At 51.8% G+C, this 15,572-nt stretch overlaps 1 protein-coding gene across 1 annotated transcript in view; it reads right to left on the reverse strand.

Moving 5' to 3' along the window:
* Nucleotides 1–8,205, reverse strand: part of LOC137308559 (disintegrin and metalloproteinase domain-containing protein 12-like) — a 402,109-nt gene extending 393,904 nt beyond the window's left edge. Inside the window, exon 1 of the mRNA XM_067977213.1 lies at nucleotides 7,765–8,205. Coding sequence (XP_067833314.1) covers nucleotides 7,765–7,981 — 217 coding nt within the window. The 5' untranslated portion in view covers nucleotides 7,982–8,205. The remainder of the gene's footprint in view (nucleotides 1–7,764) is intronic.
* Between the last annotated feature and the right edge of the window lie 7,367 nt (nucleotides 8,206–15,572).

Below are 15,572 nucleotides of genomic sequence, written 5' to 3' on the forward strand. Positions count from 1 at the left end.
CTGAACCAGACCGTTCGCAGACTTGGCGTCCCATTTGACCCTGAGATGAGCTTCCGACCACATATCCACTCAACATACGAATTAAGAGCAGGAGTAGGCCATTCAGCCCCTCTAGTCTGCTCTGCAATTTGATAAGATCATGGCTGATCTGATTGTGACCTCGACCCTACTTTCCCGTTTACCGACTATAACCTTTGACTCCCTTGTTAATCAGGAATCTCTCTGACTCAGCCTTAAAAATATTCGTAAACAATTTTACAACACCAAGTTATAGTCCAACGATTTTATTTTTAATCCCACAAGCTTGTGGGATTAAAAATAAAATCGTTGGACTATAACTTGGTGTTGTAAAATTGTTTACAATTGTTAACCCCAGTCCATCACCGGCATCTCCACATCTTAAAAATATTCAGTGACCCTGCCTCCCCCGCTCTCTGGGGAAGGGAGTTCCACAGACTCATGACCCTCTGAGAGAAAAAAATTCACCTCATCTCCGTCTTAAATGGGAGACCCCTTATTTTTAAACTGTGGCCCCGAGTTCTAGTCTCTCCCACAAGGGGAAACATCCCCTCAGCATCTACCCCTTCTAATCCCCTCAGGATCTTAAATGTTTCAATAAGATCACCTCTCATTCTTCTGAACTCCAGTGTATACAGGCCCAACTTGTCCAACCTTTCCTCATAAGATAACCCCCTCATCCCAGAAATCAGTCGAGTGAACCTTCTCTGAACCGCCTCCAAAGCAATTATGTCCTTTCTTAAATGAGGAGACCAAAACTGCACACAGTATTCCAGATGTAGTCTCACCAATGCCCTGTACAACTGCAGCAAAACATCTCAACTTTTATATTCCATTCCCCTTGCAATAAATGACAACATTCCATTTGCCTTCCTAATCACTCGCTGTACCTGCATACTAACTTTTTGTGATTCATGTACTAGGACACCCAGATCCCTCTGTACCTCAGAGTTCTGTAATCTCTCTCCATTTAAATAATATATTGCTTTTCTATTCCTCCTGCCAAAGTGGACAAGTTCACATTTTCCCACATTATACTCCATCTGCCAAATTTTTGCCCATTCACTTAACCTATCGATATCCCTTTGCAGACTCCTTGGGCCCGATTTTAGCAGGGATGCGGGTTCTCGGCGGATGGGCAAGCGGGCGCATGGGTAACGCGCCCGGTGAAATTAGTGGGTTTCCCGCGCGATCGTAGCAGGCAACCCACTAATTGGATTCACTTACCTGCTCCTCCGGGTTCCCCGCTGCTGATCTGTGCGTCGGGCGGGCTGCGCATGCGCAGTAAGATCTGTCAGCTGGAGGCGCTCTATTTAAAGGACCAGTCCTCCACTGACAGATGCTGCAACCAATAGCAAAGATGACTGCATGGAGCAGCCCAGGGGGAAGGCTGCTCCCAGTTTCATGATGCCTCACCCCAGGTATCAATACATGGGGTGAGGAGGAGGGGGACGACAGAGATCTTCCACCCGGCGGGCGGGAGGAAGCCGCCCGCCTCCGCCACCAGGAAGGCCTGGCTCGAGGTGGCAGAGGAGGTCACCTGCACCACCAACATATCGCCCACCTGCACACAGTGCAGGAGGCGGTCCAATGACCTCAGTAGGTCAGCCAAAGTGAGTACACGTAGTCTTTCCCCTACACTCTGTCTGCCACATCACTGCCCCCACCCCACATCTCCTTTGGCACTGCCAACACTACTCTGTCACATCACCCCTCATACCCACTCAAACCCATCCTCATCTTACCTGCACCTACTCACCTCGCCAGTACTCAGCCTGCCACTACCACTCAACCCAATCCTCATACAATCTCATGGCTCATATGTGCAGTAGGCAGCGTAAGGCAAACGTGTCGTGAGCATGAAGGGGATGCACATGAGTGTTTGAGGGTTTGTCATGGTTTTTACTTCTATTGAATTTCTGATCAACTCACATCACATATTATATTGTCACCACTACTACCACGTCTTTGCAAATCTTGTCTGGTTTGTGCAATAATGCCCTTTCCTGAGGATCACAATGAAGACCCACACCTGATGCCACCCATTGTGTCACTGCAGAGTGGGTGTAGGTGTATTTGCAGGGCTCTTCTGCGCAGACGACTGAGAGACGTCGGCGATGTCCCCTGTTGCACCCTGGAAGGATGCGGAAGAGAAGTTGTTGAGGGCAGTGGTGACTTTGACAGCGACAGGTAAGAAGATGGTGCTCGGGCCAGCCGGGAGCAGCTCGGCATGAAGGAGGCTGCAGATGTCCACGACTACATGTCGAGTGACTCTGAGCCTCCGTGTGCACTGCTGCTCAGAGAGGTCCAGGAGGCTGAGCCTCGGTCTGTGGACCCTGTGGCGAGGGTAGTGCCCTCTGCGACACGTCTCTCTCTGTGGTAGCCCTCCCTCCTGCTGTGCAGGTGGATGTGTCACAGCACTCTGTTGTGGAGCTCCACGTGTCAGAGGTGGACGGCGTGGATGGCGAAGCTGGTGAGGCTGGTGATACTGTTCGCCCTCTGAGGAGGTCATGACTGCAGCTACGGCGGTCCCCATCCGCAAGATGTACATCTGAGGGGGTCCGCAAGGTAGGTACATGTCTCCGGACCCCGGGGTAAGTGTGCAGGTTGGTGACTTTGACCGTCAGGAGGAGGGTGGTGGAGGCCAAACTTTGTCCCAAGTGACAGAGTGGCCTCCTGCAATGGGTGAGGGTCTCCCCCCACCTGTCAAATGGACCTTTGCAGCTGCCACAGGCTGACAGCTGCAACACGTCCATTCGAGCTGGGAGTGTTTCCCCCAGTGTGGGAAACAGTCCCATGTTGATCAAAAATCACACACAGTCCCTTAATCAGGTCAGTTAATGACCTGAAATACCAAACTAAATATTGTCAAGTGGCATCCCGCTGGCTTTAATTGCCTGCGGGATTCCCACCAGCGGGGGCTGTGCGCGCATGCTGGCGCGTCAGCGGGGAACCCGGAAGTGGGCGGGATCGAGGCGGGATCCGTCCCACTCCTGGATTTCCCGATTTTCGGGGCCCCCCCGCCGAGAACGCACCCGAGAGCGGGTGGTAAAATCGGGCCCCTTATGTCCTCTTCACAACTTACTTTCTCACCCACCTTTGTGTCATCAGGAAATTTAGCAACCATACATTCGGTCCCTTCATCCAGTCATTGATATAGATTGTAAATAGTTGAGGCCCAAGCACTGATTCCTGTGGCACTCCACTCGTTACATCTTGCCAACCTGAAAATGACCCATTTATGCCAACTCTCTGTTTCCTGTTAGCTAACCAATCTTTTATCTATGCTAAAATGTCACTCCCTGCACCATGAGCTCTTATTTTGTGTATTAGCCTTTGATGTGGCACCTTGTCAAAAGCCTTCTGGAAATCCAAGTACACCACATCCACAGGATCCCCTTTATCCACATTGCTTGTTACTTCCTCAAAGAACTCTAATAAATTAGTCAAACACGATTTCCCTTTCACAAAGCCGTGCTGACTCTGCCTGATTACATTGAGATTTTCTAAGTGCCCTGCTATAACCGCCTTAATAATAGATTCTAGCATTTTCCCTATGACGGATGTTAAACTAACTGGCCTGTAGTTTCCTGCTTTCTGTCTCCGTCCTTTCTTGAATAGAGGAGTTACATTCGCTATTTTCCAATCTGATGGGACCCTTCCAGAATCTAGGGAATTTTGGAAAATTAATACCAATGTATCTACTATCTCTGCAGGCACTTCTTGTAAGACCTGAGGATGAAATCCGTCAGGATGTGGGGACTTGTCAGCTTTTAGTTCCAATAATTTTTTCAGAACCCTTTCCCTGGTGATTGTAAATGTTTTAAGTTCCTCCCTCCCTTTCACCTCTTGATTTATAATTATTTCTGGCATGTTATTTGTATCCTCTACAGTGAAGACGGACACAAAATATCTGTTCAGTTCATCCACCATTTCTCCATCACTAAGACTGCCTACTTCCACCTCCGTAACATCGCACCTCTGCCCCTGCCTCAGCTCATCTGCTGCTGAAACCCTCATCCATGCCTTTATGACCTCTAGGCTTGACTATTCCAATGCTCTCCTGGCCGGCCTCCCATCTTCCACCCTCCATAAACTTCAGCTCATCCAAAACTCTGCTGGCCGTATCCTAACTCGCACCGAGTCCCGTTCACCCATCACCCCTGTGTTCACTGACCGACATTGGCTCCCAGTCCGGGGTCGCCTCGATTTTAAAATTCTCATCTTTGTATTCCAATCCCTCCATGGCCTCGCCCCCTCCCTATCTCTGTAACCTCCTCCAGCCCTACAACTCTCCGAGATCTCTGCGCTCCTCCAATTCTTGCCTCTGCGCATAGAATTATATTAATCGCTCCATCATTGGCGGCCGTGCCTTCAGCTGCCTAGGCCCTAAGCTCAGGAATTCCCTCCCTAAACCTCTCTACCTCTCTCCATCTCTCTCTCCTCCTTTAAAATGCTCCTTAAAACAGGTGACCAAGCTTTTGGTCACCTGTCCTAATATCTCCTCTATGTGGCTCGGTGTCAAATTTTGTTTGGTAATCGCTCCTGTGAGGCAACTTGAGAGGTTTTACTGTACTGAAGACATATAAATGCAAGTTGTAGTTGTTGTTGTTGACTACACTTCAAAAGTAATTGGCTGTCAAGTGCTTTCGGATGTAAAGAGGATGTGAAAGGCAGTGTACAAATGCTTTTTCTCCTTCTCCTCTGGAAAAGGCGACTTCCCCTCTGCTGCCCTTCAGACCCTCACTCAAGGGTCTTTGACAGTGAGTCTTGACAGGCTATTCAATTACAGGGACATCACAGCCAAGCTCAAGTCTATCTTTACCTCAACATCCATCCGTGATAACAGCGGTCGCTGGATAGTGATCAGGGGCAGGAACTCTGTCCCATTTCTCCCTCACACTAACCTCTGAGCTGAAGCCAAATGTAGCTCCCAGATCACTACACTGGGCTGAGATTAGCTAACTCAGCCCAGTCCAGGAATGGAACGTCGAGGCTGGGCTTATCGAGCAGCCAAGTGAGGCCCAGAGCAGCCAGGTGAGGCCCAGAGCAGCCAGGTGAGACCCAGAGCAGCCAGGTGAGGCCCAGAGCAGCCAGGTGAGACCCAGAGCAGCCAAGTGAGACCCAGAGCAGCCAAGTGAGACCCAGAGCAGCCAAGTGAGACCCAGAGCAGCCAGGTGAGACCCAGAGCAGCCAAGTGAGACCCAGAGCAGCCAGGTGAGACCCAGAGCAGCCAGGTGAGACCCAGAGCAGCCAGGTGAGACCGAGAGAAGCCAGGTGAGGCTTAGAGGTGGCTTAGTGGTGTTCCACAAGGACTGGTGCTGGGACCACTGTTGTTCACCATTTACATAAACGATTTGGACTCAGGAATCGGAAGTACAAACTCAAAATTTGAGGACGACACTAAGTTGGGGGCTGTAGTTAATACCGAGGAGGACTGCGACAAAATACAGGAAGACATCAATAAACTTGCAGAATGGGCGTGTAATTGGCAAATAAATTTCAATTTAGGTGCGTGTGAGGTGGTGCATTTTGGTAGGAAGAATAAGGAGGCCACATATTGCTTGGATAATAAGAGTCTAAATGGGGTAGAGGGGCAGAGGGTACAGATATACAAATCACTAAAAGTGGCAATGCACATTAATAAGGCATAAAAAAGGCAAATCAAGCACTGAGGTTCATTTCTAGAGGGATAGAATTGAAAAGCAGAGAAGTTATGTTAAACTTGTATAGAACCTTGGAGTATTGTAAACAATTCTGGTCTCCATATTATATAAAGGATGTAGAGGCATTGGCGAAGGTACAAAAAAGATTCATAAGGATGTTACCAGATACTGTTGTTTAAAAAGGGAGAAAGAGATAGACCAAGTAATTATAAGCCAGTCAGTCTAACCTCGGTGGTGGGTAAATTATTGGAATCAATTCTAAGGGACAGATAAATCGTCATTTAGAAAGGCACGGATTAATCAAGGACAGTCAGCATGGATTTGTTAAGGAAGGTCGTGTCTGACTAACTTGATTGAATTTTTTGAGGAGGTAACAAGGAGGGTCATAGCCCATTGTGTCCGTGCCGGCCGAAAAAGAGCCACCCAGCCTAATCCCACTTTCCAGCACTTGGTCCGTAGCCCTGTAGGTTACTGCACTTAAGATGCACATCCAAGTGCTGTTTAAATGAGTTGAGGGTTTCTGCCTCTACCACCCTCTCAGGAAGTGAGTTCCAGACCCCCACCACCCTCTGGGTGAAAAATTTCTCCTCAGCTCCCCTCTAATCCTTCTACCAATTACTTTAAATCTATGCCCTCTGGTCACTGACCTCTCTGCTAAGGGAAATAGGTCCTTCCTATCCACTCTATCTAGTTCCCTAATAATTTTATATACCTCAATTAAATCTCCCCTCAGCCTCCTTTGTTCCAAAGAAAACAACCCCAGCCGATCCAATCTTTTCTCATGGTTAAAATTCTCCAGTCCTGGCAACTTCCTCGTAAATTTACCCTTTGCTTCCTGACACTGAGCCAATTTTGATCGATGAGGGTAACACGTTTGACGTAGTGTACATGGATTTCAGCAAGGCTTTTGTCAAGATCCCATATGGCAGACTGGTCAGAAAAGTAAAACCCCATGGGATCCAAGGGAATGTGGCAAGTTGGATCCAAAATTGGCTCAGAGGCAGGAAGCAAAGGGTAATGGTCGACGGGTGTTTTTGTGATTGGAAGGCTGTTTCCAGTGGGGTTCTGCAGGGCTCAGTCCTAGGTCCTTTGCTTTTTGTGGTATATATTAATGATTTGGACTTGAATGTGGGGGGCTTGATCAAGAAGTTTGCAAATGATACAAAATTTGGCCGTGTGGTTGATAGTGAGGAGGAAAGCTGGAGACTGCAGGAAGATATCAATGGACTGGTCAGGTGGGCAGAAAAGTGGTAAATGGAGTTCAATCCGGAGAAGTGAGCCATACCCATGAACAGAACATGAACTGTACCCCTGAACAGAACATGAACTGTACCCCTGAACAGAACATGAACTGTACCCCCTGAACAGAACATGAACTGTACCCCCTGAACAGAACATGAACTGTACCCCTGAACAGAACATGAACTGTACCCCTGAACAGAACATGAACTGTACCCCTGAACAGAACATGAACTGTACCCCTGAACAGAACATGAACTGTACCCCTGAACAGAACATGAACTGTACCCCTGAACAGAACATGAACTGTACCCCTGAATAGAACATGAACTGTACCCCTGAACAGAACATGAACTGTACCCCTGAACAGAACATGAACTGTACCCCTGAACAGAACATGAACTGTACCCCTGAACAGAACATGAACTGTACCCCTGAACAGAACATGAGCTGTACCCCTGAACAGAACATGAACTGTACCCCCTGAACAGAACATGAACTGTACCCCTGAACAGAACATGAACTGTACCCCCTGAACAGAACATGAACTGTACCCCTGAACAGAACATGAACTGTACCCCTGAACAGAACATGAACTGTACCCCTGAATAGAACATGAACTGTACCCCTGAACAGAACATGAGCTGTACCCCTGAACAGAACATGAACTGTACCCCATAGTATACACCCAGCAGCATAACAGCTCCTTTTCTGTTCCCATGCCGTACCCCCTGACCGGTACCCGTGCCGTAACCCCGACCATTTCTTCATTGCACAGTGGTCTCAGTATTTATGGAAGTGTAGAGGTACTGAGGTTAAAGCTCTCACTGCTCCTCCTCACCTGCGGCAGTTCCTCGCCCACTTAAAGTAGCTCCGTTCATCTCGGTGACCTGATCAGCTCCTGGTGAATGACCGGTGGGTATCTGACCGGGATCAGCTAAAAACGTTCCACTTCTAGGAATCACATTGTCACCGGGAGTCTCCTCATTCTCTGCTGCTGCAGGGTTTAAAACCTGGGACCAGATCAGAAATACCAAACACAGACAGCTAGCAAACATTGTGAACAATTACAACCCGTTCCTCTCCAGCTCTGGTTACTCTCCCTCTATTAACACATTTTTCTCTGCCTTTCTTCCTCTTCACTCTCCCTTTCCTTCTTGCTGTTTCTCTGTCCTTCGTTCTCTGTCAATCTGCCTCTGTCTCAGCTCTCAGCTCAGCTTGTTTTTGATTCCGGTATCAGCCTGTGATCTATGAGAGAGACAACTTTGTAACCACCCCAGCCTTACCCAGGAAGCAGCAGGAGGGAAGTGAAACACTGAAACCCTAAACAGGAGACAGGTTGGAACAGGTTGGGGGCAGGACCCAGCACATGGACAGACAGTGCATTCTGCTGGTACATTGCAAACTCCAACAGCACAGATACGGAAAGCACAGAGCTCGGCTTCTGGCTTCCTGTATAATTACTGCAGGACAAACCTCAGGCAGCTCCTGCCAACGCTATAAATAGGATTCACCAGCAACTCGACAGACTCAGGCAAATGCACCTTGCCTATTTCTTGTTAAAATAGCCTTGTCTAGTTTCTGTGAGCTCAAAGCAACAGGGGCCCCCACTCCACCATGAGGCCTCAGCAACAGCTGGTCCACTTCACAGGAGTCAGCTTGGCTCAGTTGGTGCATACACCTCTGTGAGTCAGCACATTCTAGGTCCAAGCCCCACACTCGGGACTTGCGAGGGAGTGCTGCATTGTCATCGTGTGGAGTGAAGCTGGACTTTGAGATCGGGCCTTTCCTCTTTGGGATGTTCACCCGTTCCCTCCGACCCGGTTGTAACTCCTGGGCCAGGCTTACTTCAACATAGGGGGTGGGGTTCCTGCTGCTAAGAGAGAGCCCTTCACTGCAAGTAAGGGAAATGGAGAGGTACAGCAACAGAAAACCTCTACCAATGCACAATGGGGTAGAGGAGATCCAAAAAAGAAATCGCTGCAGTGTTTGTGGACCGCAGCCAAGATCCCACCAACACAGAACCTGGCAAAAGAACCAGAGGGGAAATGAGGAGATTTTTTTCACGCAGCGAGTTGTTATCATCTAGAACACACTGCCTGAAAGGGTGGTGGAAGCAGATTCAATACTAACTTTCAAAAAGGAATTGGATAAATACTTGAAAAGGAGAAAATTGTCGGGCTTTGGGGAAAGAGCAGGGGAGTGGGGCTAATTCCATAGCTCTGTCAAGGAGCCGGCACAGGGACAATGGGCTGAAAGGCCTCCTTCTGTGCTGTAATTTTCTATGATTCTATGAAAGGGACGTGCTGGGTCCCCTTTGGAGGGAGAGGTGGCCTCTAACACTGCATTTAACCCCCTCCCACTCCACCATCAATGGCAGAACATCCAGCTCGCAGCCCCCCCTCATTCTGGAACATTCTCTCCAGACCCTCTGCCTGGCTACTCCTCTACCCACCTTCAAAAACCTTCTCATAACCTCCCTCTCTGACCATTCCTGCAATCACTTGCCATGACTTTTCTCCCACTTTCTGCTGAGTGACCTGTGATCCCTGTGAAACACTGTGGAACAGACTGTTATATCAGAGAGCAGTGTAAGTACAGCTTGTCATTTCAGTTGGGGACACACTTTGTGTTCTGATGAAGAAACCCTCCCAGAACATGAGCCTGTCTTTTCTCTTTGACGTAGGAAATGGTGCACACAGCAGGGATCAGTCCCAGTTCGAAACTGATAGTCTCACATTCCGGAACAGACCTGCTGTTCTAAATATTTTGCATGAATCGCACTTTTTGTTTTTCTTTCCCTTTCCAGAATTTGCATCTTAATCATTTCCCCTCCCCTGCTCAGTTTGTGAAATCTCACTCACTGCATTTTACACAATGGCTCACTTGTTATAACAGAGGTTTCCGTCATGTTCGTTCAAAACTCTTGCAAAATGAGACAACAACACAATCCAACTATGTACGCACTCCAAACCCCATCGACACACGCACTCCAAACCCCATCGACACACGCACTCCAAACCCCATCGACACACGCACTCCAAACCCCATCGACACACGCACTCCAAACCCCATCGACACACGCACTCCAAACTCCATCGACACACGCACTCCAAACCCCATCGACACACGCACTCCAAACCCCATCGACACACGCACTCCAAACCCCATCGACACACGCACTCCAAACCCCATCGACACACGCACTCCAAAACCATCGACACACGCACTCCAAAACCCATCGACACGCGCACTCCAAACCCCATCGACACGCGCACTCCAAACCCCATCGACACACGCACTCCAAACCCCATCGACACACGCACTCCAAACCCCATCGACACGCGCACTCCAAACCCCATCGACACACGCACTCCAAAACCCCATCGACACGCGCACTCCAAACCCCATCGACACGCGCACTCCAAACCCCATCGACACACGCACTCCAAACCCCATCGACACGCGCACTCCAAACCCCATCGACACACGCACTCCAAAACCCCATCGACACACGCACTCCAAACCCCATCGACAAGCGCACTCCAAAACCCCATCGACAAGCGCACTCCAAACCCCATCGACACACGCACTCCAAAACCATCGACACACGCACTCCAAAACCATCGACACACGCACTCCAAAACCATCGACAAGCGCACTCCAAACCCCATCGACACACGCACTCCAAACCCCATCGACACACGCACTCCAAAACCCATCGACACACGCACTCCAAAACCCCATCGACACACGCACTCCAAACCCCATCGACACACGCACTCCAAAACCATCGACACACGCACTCCAAACCCCATCGACACACGCACTCCAAAACCATCGACACACGCACTCCAAAACCATCGACACACGCACTCCAAAACCATCGACACACGCACTCCAAACCCCATCGACACACGCACTCCAAAACCCATCGACACACGCACTCCAAAACCCATCGACACACGCACTCCAAACCCCATCGACACACGCACTCCAAAACCATCGACACACGCACTCCAAACCCCATCGACACACGCACTCCAAACCCATCGACGCACGCACTCCAAACCCCATCGACACACGCACTCCAAAACCATCGACACACGCACTCCAAACCCCATCGACACGCGCACTCCAAACCCCATCGACACACGCACTCCAAACCCCATCGACACACGCACTCCAAACCCCATCGACACGCGCACTCCAAACCCCATCGACACACGCACTCCAAAACCATCGACACACGCACTCCAAAACCATCGACACACGCACTCCAAACCCCATCGACACACGCACTCCAAACCCCATCGACACACGCACTCCAAAACCATCGACACACGCACTCCAAAACCATCGACACACGCACTCCAAACCCCATCGACACACGCACTCCAAAACCCGTCGACACACGCACTCCAAAACCATCGACACGCGCACTCCAAACCCCATCGACACGCGCACTCCAAACCCCATCGACACGCGCACTCCAAACCCCATCGACACGCGCACTCCAAACCCCATCGACACGCGCACTCCAAAACCCCATCGACACGCGCACTCCAAACCCCATCGACACGCGCACTCCAAAACCATCGACACGCGCACTCCAAACCCCATCGACACGCGCACTCCAAAACCATCGACACACGCACTCCAAACCCATCGACACACGCACTCCAAACCCATCGACACACGCACTCCAAACCCCATCGACACACGCACTCCAAAACCATCGACACACGCACTCCAAACCCCATCGACACGCGCACTCCAAACCCCATCGACACACGCACTCCAAACCCCATCGACACACGCACTCCAAACCCCATCGACACGCGCACTCCAAACCCCATCGACACACGCACTCCAAAACCATCGACACACGCACTCCAAAACCATCGACACACGCACTCCAAACCCCATCGACACACGCACTCCAAACCCCATCGACACACGCACTCCAAAACCATCGACACACGCACTCCAAACCCCATCGACACGCGCACTCCAAACCCCATCGACACGCGCACCTCCAAACCCCATCGACACGCGCACTCCAAACCCCATCGACACGCGCACTCCAAACCCCATCGACACGCGCACTCCAAACCCCATCGACACGCGCACTTCCAAACCCATCGACACGCGCACTCCAAAACCCATCGACACGCGCACTCCAAAACCATCGACACACGCACTCCAAAACCCATCGACACACGCACTCCAAACCCCATCGACACACGCACTCCAAAACCATCGACACACGCACTCCAAAACCCATCGACACACGCACTCCCAAAACCCCATCGACACACGCACTCCAAAACCCCATCGACACACGCACTCCAAACCCCATCGACACACGCACTCCAAACCCATCGACACACGCACTCCAAAACCATCGACACGCGCACTCCAAACCCCATCGACACACGCACTCAAAACCATCGACACACGGACTCCAAACCCCATCGACACACGCACTCCAAACCCCATCGACACACGCACTCCAAACCCCATCGACACGCGCACTCCAAACCCCATCGACACACGCACTCCAAACCATCGACACACGCACTCCAAACCCCATCGACACACGCACTCCAAACCCATCGACACACGCACTCCAAAACCATCGGACACACGCACTCCAAACACCATCGACACACGCACTCCAAACCCCATCGACACACGCACTCCAAACCCCATCGACACGCGCACTCCAAACCCCATCGACACGCGCACTCCAAAACCATCGACACCGCACTCCAAACCCCATCGACACACGCACTCCAAACCCCATCGACACACGCACTCCAAAACCATCGACACACGCACTCCAAACCATCGACACACGCACTCCAAACCCCATCGACACGCGCACTCCAAACCCATCGACACACGCACTCCAAACCCCATCGACACACGCACTCCAAAACCATCGACACACGCACTCCAAACCCAATCGACACACGCACTCCAAACCCCATCGACACACGCACTCCAAACCCATCGACACGCGCACTCCAAACCCATCGACACACGCACTCCAAACCCCATCGACACGCGCACTCCAAACCCCATCGACACACGCACTCCAAACCCCATCGACACACGCACTCCAAAACCATCGACACACGCACTCCAAACCCCATCGACACACGCACTCCAAACCCCATCGACACACGCACTCAAAACCCCATCGACACGCGCACTCCAAAACCCATCGACACACGCACTCCAAACCCCATCGACACACGCACTCCAAAACCATCGACACACGCACTCCAAAACCCATCGACACACGCACTCCAAACCCCATCGACACACGCACTCCAAAACCATCGACACACGCACTCCAAACCCCATCGACACACGCACTCCAAAACCATCGACACACGCACTCCAAACCCCATCGACACACGCACTCCAAACCCATCGACACACGCACTCCAAACCCCATCGACACACGCACTCCAAAACCATCGACACACGCACTCCAAACCCCATCGACACGCGCACTCCAAACCCCAATCGACACACGCACTCCAAACCCCATCGACACACGCACTCCAAACCCCATCGACACGCGCACTCCAAACCCCATCGACACACGCACTCCAAAACCATCGACACACGCACTCCAAACCATCGACACACGCACTCCAAACCCCATCGACACACGCACTCCAAACCCCATCGACACACGCACTCCAAAACCATCGACACACGCACTCCAAAACCCATCGACACACGCACTCCAAACCCCATCGACACACGCACTCCAAAACCCGTCGACACACGCACTCCAAAACCATCGACACGCGCACTCCAAACCCCATCGACACACGCACTCCAAACCCCATCGACACACGCACTCCAAACCCCATCGACACGCGCACTCCAAACCCCATCGACACACGCACTCCAAACCCCATCGACACGCGCACTCCAAACCCCATCGACACGCGCACTCCAAAACCATCGACACACGCACTCCAAACCCCCATCGACACGCGCACTCCAAACCATCGACACACGCACTCCAAACCATCGACACACGCACTCCAAACCCATCGACACACGCACTCCAAAACCCATCGACACACGCACTCCAAACCCATCGACACACGCACTCCAAACCCCATCGACACGCGCACTCCAAACCCCATCGACACACGCACTCCAAACCCCATCGACACACGCACTCCAAACCCATCGACACGCGCACTCCAAACCCCATCGACACACGCACTCCAAAACCATCGACACACGCACTCCAAAACCCATCGACACACGCACTCCAAACCCCATCGACACACGCACTCCAAAACCCCATCGACACACGCACTCCAAAACCATCGACACACGCACTCCAACCCCATCGACACGCACTCCAAACCCCATCGACACAAGCACTCCAAACCCCATCGACACGCGCACTCCAAACCCCATCGACACAGCGCACTCCAAACACCATCGACACACGCACTCCAAACCCCATCGACACAGCGCACTCCAAACCCCATCGACACACGCACTCCAAACCCCATCGACACACGCACTCCAAACCCCCATCGACACGCGCACTCCAAACCCCATCGACACACGCACTCCAAACCCCATCGACACACGCACTCCAAACCCCATCGACACACGCACTCCAAACCCCATCGACACAGCGCACTCCAAACCCCATCGACACACGCACTCAAAACCATCGACACACGACTCCAAACCCATCGACACACGCACTCCAAAACCCATCGACACACGCACTCCAAACCCCATCGACCACGCGCACTCCAAAACCCATCGACACACGCACTCCAAACCCCATCGACACACGCACTCCAAACCATCGACACACGCACTCCAAACCCCATCGACACACGCACTCCAAACCCATCGACACACGCACTCCAAAACCCATCGACACAGCGCACTCCAAACCCCATCGACACACGCACTCCAAACCCCATCGACACAGCGCACTCCAAACCCATCGACACGCGCACTCCAAACCCATCGACACGACGCACTCCAAAACCCCCATCAGACACAGCGCACTCCAAACCCCATCGACACACGCACTCCAAAACCATCGACACACGCACTCCAAACCCCATCGACACACGCACTCCAAACCCCATCGACACGCGCACTCCAAACCCCATCGACACGACGCACTCCAAAACCCATCGACACACGCACTCCAAACCATCGACACACGCACTCCAAACCCCATCGACACACGCACTCCAAACCCCATCGACACACGCACTCCCAAACCCCATCGACACACGCACTCCAAAACCCATCGACACACGCACTCCAAACCCCATCGACACGCGCACTCCAAACCCCATCGACACACGCACTCCAAAACCCAACGACACACGCACTCCAAAACCATCGACACACGCACTCCAAACCCCATCGACACACGCACTCCAAACCCCATCGACACACGCACTCCAAAACCCCATCGACACGCGCACTCCAAACCCCATCGACACGCGCACTCCAAACCCATCGACACACGCACTCCAAACCCCATCGACACACGCACTCAAAACCCATCGACACACGCACTCCAAAACCCATCGACACACGCACTCCAAACCCCCATCGACCACACGC

Source organism: Heptranchias perlo, chromosome 1 (genome assembly GCF_035084215.1).
Source record: "Heptranchias perlo isolate sHepPer1 chromosome 1, sHepPer1.hap1, whole genome shotgun sequence".
In the NCBI taxonomy this organism is placed as follows: Eukaryota; Metazoa; Chordata; class Chondrichthyes; order Hexanchiformes; family Hexanchidae; genus Heptranchias; species Heptranchias perlo.